Source organism: Rhagoletis pomonella, unplaced genomic scaffold (assembly GCF_013731165.1).
Source record: "Rhagoletis pomonella isolate Grant_MI unplaced genomic scaffold, Rhpom_1.0 Rhpom_scaffold_00002, whole genome shotgun sequence".
NCBI lineage: Eukaryota > Metazoa > Arthropoda > Insecta > Diptera > Tephritidae > Rhagoletis > Rhagoletis pomonella.
In genome coordinates this window covers 93,780,444-93,783,745 of record NW_023458556.1, presented here as the reverse complement: position 1 = coordinate 93,783,745, position 3,302 = coordinate 93,780,444, and the positions used below count along the sequence as shown (strand labels likewise).

Sequence of the window (3,302 nt, the reverse complement as noted above, 5' to 3'; positions counted from 1 at the left end):
AGTGATGCACACCCCACATGATAAGGTCCGTAGCACAGCGCTTCAAAAAACAAATCCGACCTTAGATGAAGTGCTACAAATCGCAACTATATACGAGTCGACGGTAAAGACTTGCAGCGAGATTCGGGGAGAAAACCTCAAGGCAACCGACACAGTTTATAGGGTTCAGCACACAACCAAACAGCGGAAGTATAGTAAGGAACGTGGTAGTCACGAGCGTAAGTCCAGGATTTTAGCAGCAGTAAGTAAGTCGTGTCCAGGGTGTGGTACAGCTCATACAAGAGAGCAGTGTTATCATTTCAAAAACAAATCGAAATGTCGTCAATGTGCCAAGAGGGGGCACATCGCTTCTGTATGTCAATCAGAAGGCACACACAAAGCCTCTGCGAGGCGCTATGGTAGCAAAATGTCGCAAAAAGAAACTGCGAATACCCTTGATGTGAACGAAGCATCGTTCGAATCAATTGGATTGCTCGAAACCATAAATTCAGTAGATAGTGAGGACAAGCCTACAAAAGTATTTGTCAAACTCAACGTAAACAAGCAAAGCCTAAAGTTTCAGGTGGATACAGGCGCTTCGTGTTCTCTAATCGGGTTATCCACATATGTTCAGTTGGGAAGACCACCGTACTCGCCTACTCAGAAAGTTTTGAAGGCGTACGGAGGAAGCATAATACAACTGAGAGGCGTTATTCAGGTTGATGTTACTCACGGAGGAACTACCAAGAGGCTTCCAGTACTTTTAGTAGAGAGTGATAAAGCCACAAATATTATGGGACTCGATTGGTTTCAAGCGTTAAATTTTAGTTTAGTTATACCCACCGAAGAGTGTTATGCTAATAATTCCTACATTACAGGTCGGGCATCAGAAACAAGTTTGATCGTTGAGCTGCAGCAACTCGCTCGCGAATATCAAAGGATTTTTTCAGCGGATTTGGGTCTTTGCACGACGTTCAAAGCTGAAATTAAGCTCAAGCCAGATGCTCGGCCGAAATTCTATAAACCATACAACCTACCGTTTGCACAATACGATGAAGTCCGCGATGAAATAGAGCGGCTGGTTAAGGCAAAGGTCTTAACAGCAATTAAAGCAAGTGAGTGGGCCGCGCCGATAGTCGTGGTCAAGAAACCGAAGGGAGGTGTGCGTATTTGTGCTGACTTCAAGGTAACGGTAAATCCTCAAATTGAAATAGATAGATATCCAATACCCAGGATAGAAGAACTCTTCCACAAACTGCAAAACGGTAAATTCTTTACAAAAATTGACTTAAGTGAAGCTTATCTCCAAGTGGAGGTATCAGAAGAAGCCAAAAAGTTTTTGGTAATCAACACCCCATTTGGACTATACCAATACCAACGTATGCCTTTTGGTATAGCTAGTGCACCGGGGCTGTTTCAGCGCCTCATGGAGAATGTGATAGCCGGGATCCCACATAGTGCCGTGTATCTGGACGACATTATTGTGTCGGGTCGAACCAACGAGGAGCATCTGGACAACGTTAGAACCGTTTTTCAACGATTATTGAACCACGGGCTAAAGTGCAAGTTAGCAAAGTGCAGTTTTGCAAAAGATCGAGTTGAGTATGTGGGACATATCATCGATGCTAATGGGATACTACCGTCCGAAAATAAAATTGAAGCGATCAAACTTATGCCCCGACCGCAAAATATTCAGGAACTAGAAGCATTCATTGGAAAGATAAATTATTATAACAAGTTTGTGGGAAACTTCGCAAGTATTGCCGCCACTTTAAACATCTTGAGAAGGAAACACAACCACTTTAAATGGTCTTCGAGTCAAGAAACCGCTTTTCAATCTCTGAAACTGGCAATCATTAAAGCTACGCAGCTGGTACATTACGATGACCGTCAACCTATAATACTGGCTGTAGATGCCTCAAAGCATGGCATTGGTGCTGTGATATCACATCGCTATTCCGATGGTTCGGAAAAACCAATTGCACATACGTCTAAAACCCTCAACACCAGTCAATTGTGATACTCCCAAGTAGAGAAGGAAGCATTAGCCATTATATATGGGGTAACTAAATTTCATCAATATCTTTACGGAAGAAAGTTTGAACTCCTCACGGACCATCAAGCGTTAACGACATTATTTCATCCATGTAAAAGACTGCCAGTGATGACGCTACATCGCCTTCAACGTTGGGCGATTTTACTACAGGCCTACGAATATACAATACGTTACAGAAAGTCTAACGAAAATGCCAACGCGGATGCGCTTTCCAGATTGCCAGCGGGAAACGATCCGGAATTCGATGAGGAGGAAAGTAGCTGGGAAAATATCGATACCGCTTATCAGATCACAGTAGAAGGGTTTCCGCTGAATGCTGAAATCGTCAAGGAGATACGAAGAAAGATGAAACACTTAAACGCATTTGCAATTATGTTAGAGACGGTTGGCCCGTCAACATTTCGAAATCTGAAGGTAAACTCCTACCATATATTAATCGGAAGTTTTCGTTATCCTTACAGAGTGATGTACTACTCCTTCACACTGAGCATACAAGAGTAGTAATCCCAAGCGCCTTACGGAATAAGGTACTGGCAATGCTGCATGAGGGTCATTGGGGAAAAAGTCGAATGAAGCAAATGGCAAGGCGTTACGTATGGTTCCCTGGCATCGACAAGGACATAGAACGTATTCACGACAATTGCGCTATTTGCCAGACAAATGGGAGGCAACCCAAACGGGAATTTTCGACCTGGCCCGAACCTATGACACCGTGGGAAAGAGTCCATGTGGATTTTGCGGGACCATTTTTTAATCGAATGTGGCTGCTTCTGGTGGATGCTTATTCAAAATTCCCGTACATCTTGGAAGTTGCATCCACATCATCAATATCAACAATCGCAGCACTACAACGTATTTTCTCAATTGAGGGACTGGCTTGCACTATCGTCTCGGACAATGGACCCCAATTCACGGCACACGAATTTGAAAGTTTCTGCAAGCTGAATAATATCCAGCACCTCACCACTCCTCCGTTCCATCCAGCATCCAACGGCCTTGCAGAGAGAAATGTGCGAACATTCAAAGAAGCGTTCAGCAAAATAATGAAAGAGGAACAACAAGTGGAGCGAGCGCTCTATAAATATCTCACGACATATCGAACGACCCCGAATCCCTTGACGGGTAAATCACCGGCTGAGCTGTTGCATGGACGACAGCCACGAACCGTACTGTCCACTTTGTTCCCCGTAGTCAATGAGAAAATATGTAACCCGAAACCAACGAAATTCAAAAGTGGAAAACAAGTCTTTGCGCGAAATTATTCTGG

The 3,302-nt window shown here is 43.8% G+C and overlaps 2 protein-coding genes across 2 annotated transcripts in view; one reads left to right on the top strand and one right to left on the bottom strand.

Moving 5' to 3' along the window:
- Positions 1–406: 406 nt before the first annotated feature.
- On the top strand, positions 407–1,999 carry LOC118756089 (uncharacterized protein K02A2.6-like). The gene has a single exon (XM_036490880.1). The coding sequence runs from the start codon at positions 407–409 to the stop codon at positions 1,997–1,999; it is 1,593 nt and encodes a 530-aa protein (XP_036346773.1).
- An 88-nt stretch (positions 2,000–2,087) lies between these two features.
- Positions 2,088–3,302, bottom strand: part of LOC118756082 (protein ANTAGONIST OF LIKE HETEROCHROMATIN PROTEIN 1-like) — a 19,135-nt gene continuing 17,920 nt past the window's right edge. Inside the window, exon 4 of the mRNA XM_036490875.1 lies at positions 2,088–2,187. Coding sequence (XP_036346768.1) covers positions 2,088–2,187 — 100 coding nt within the window. The remainder of the gene's footprint in view (positions 2,188–3,302) is intronic.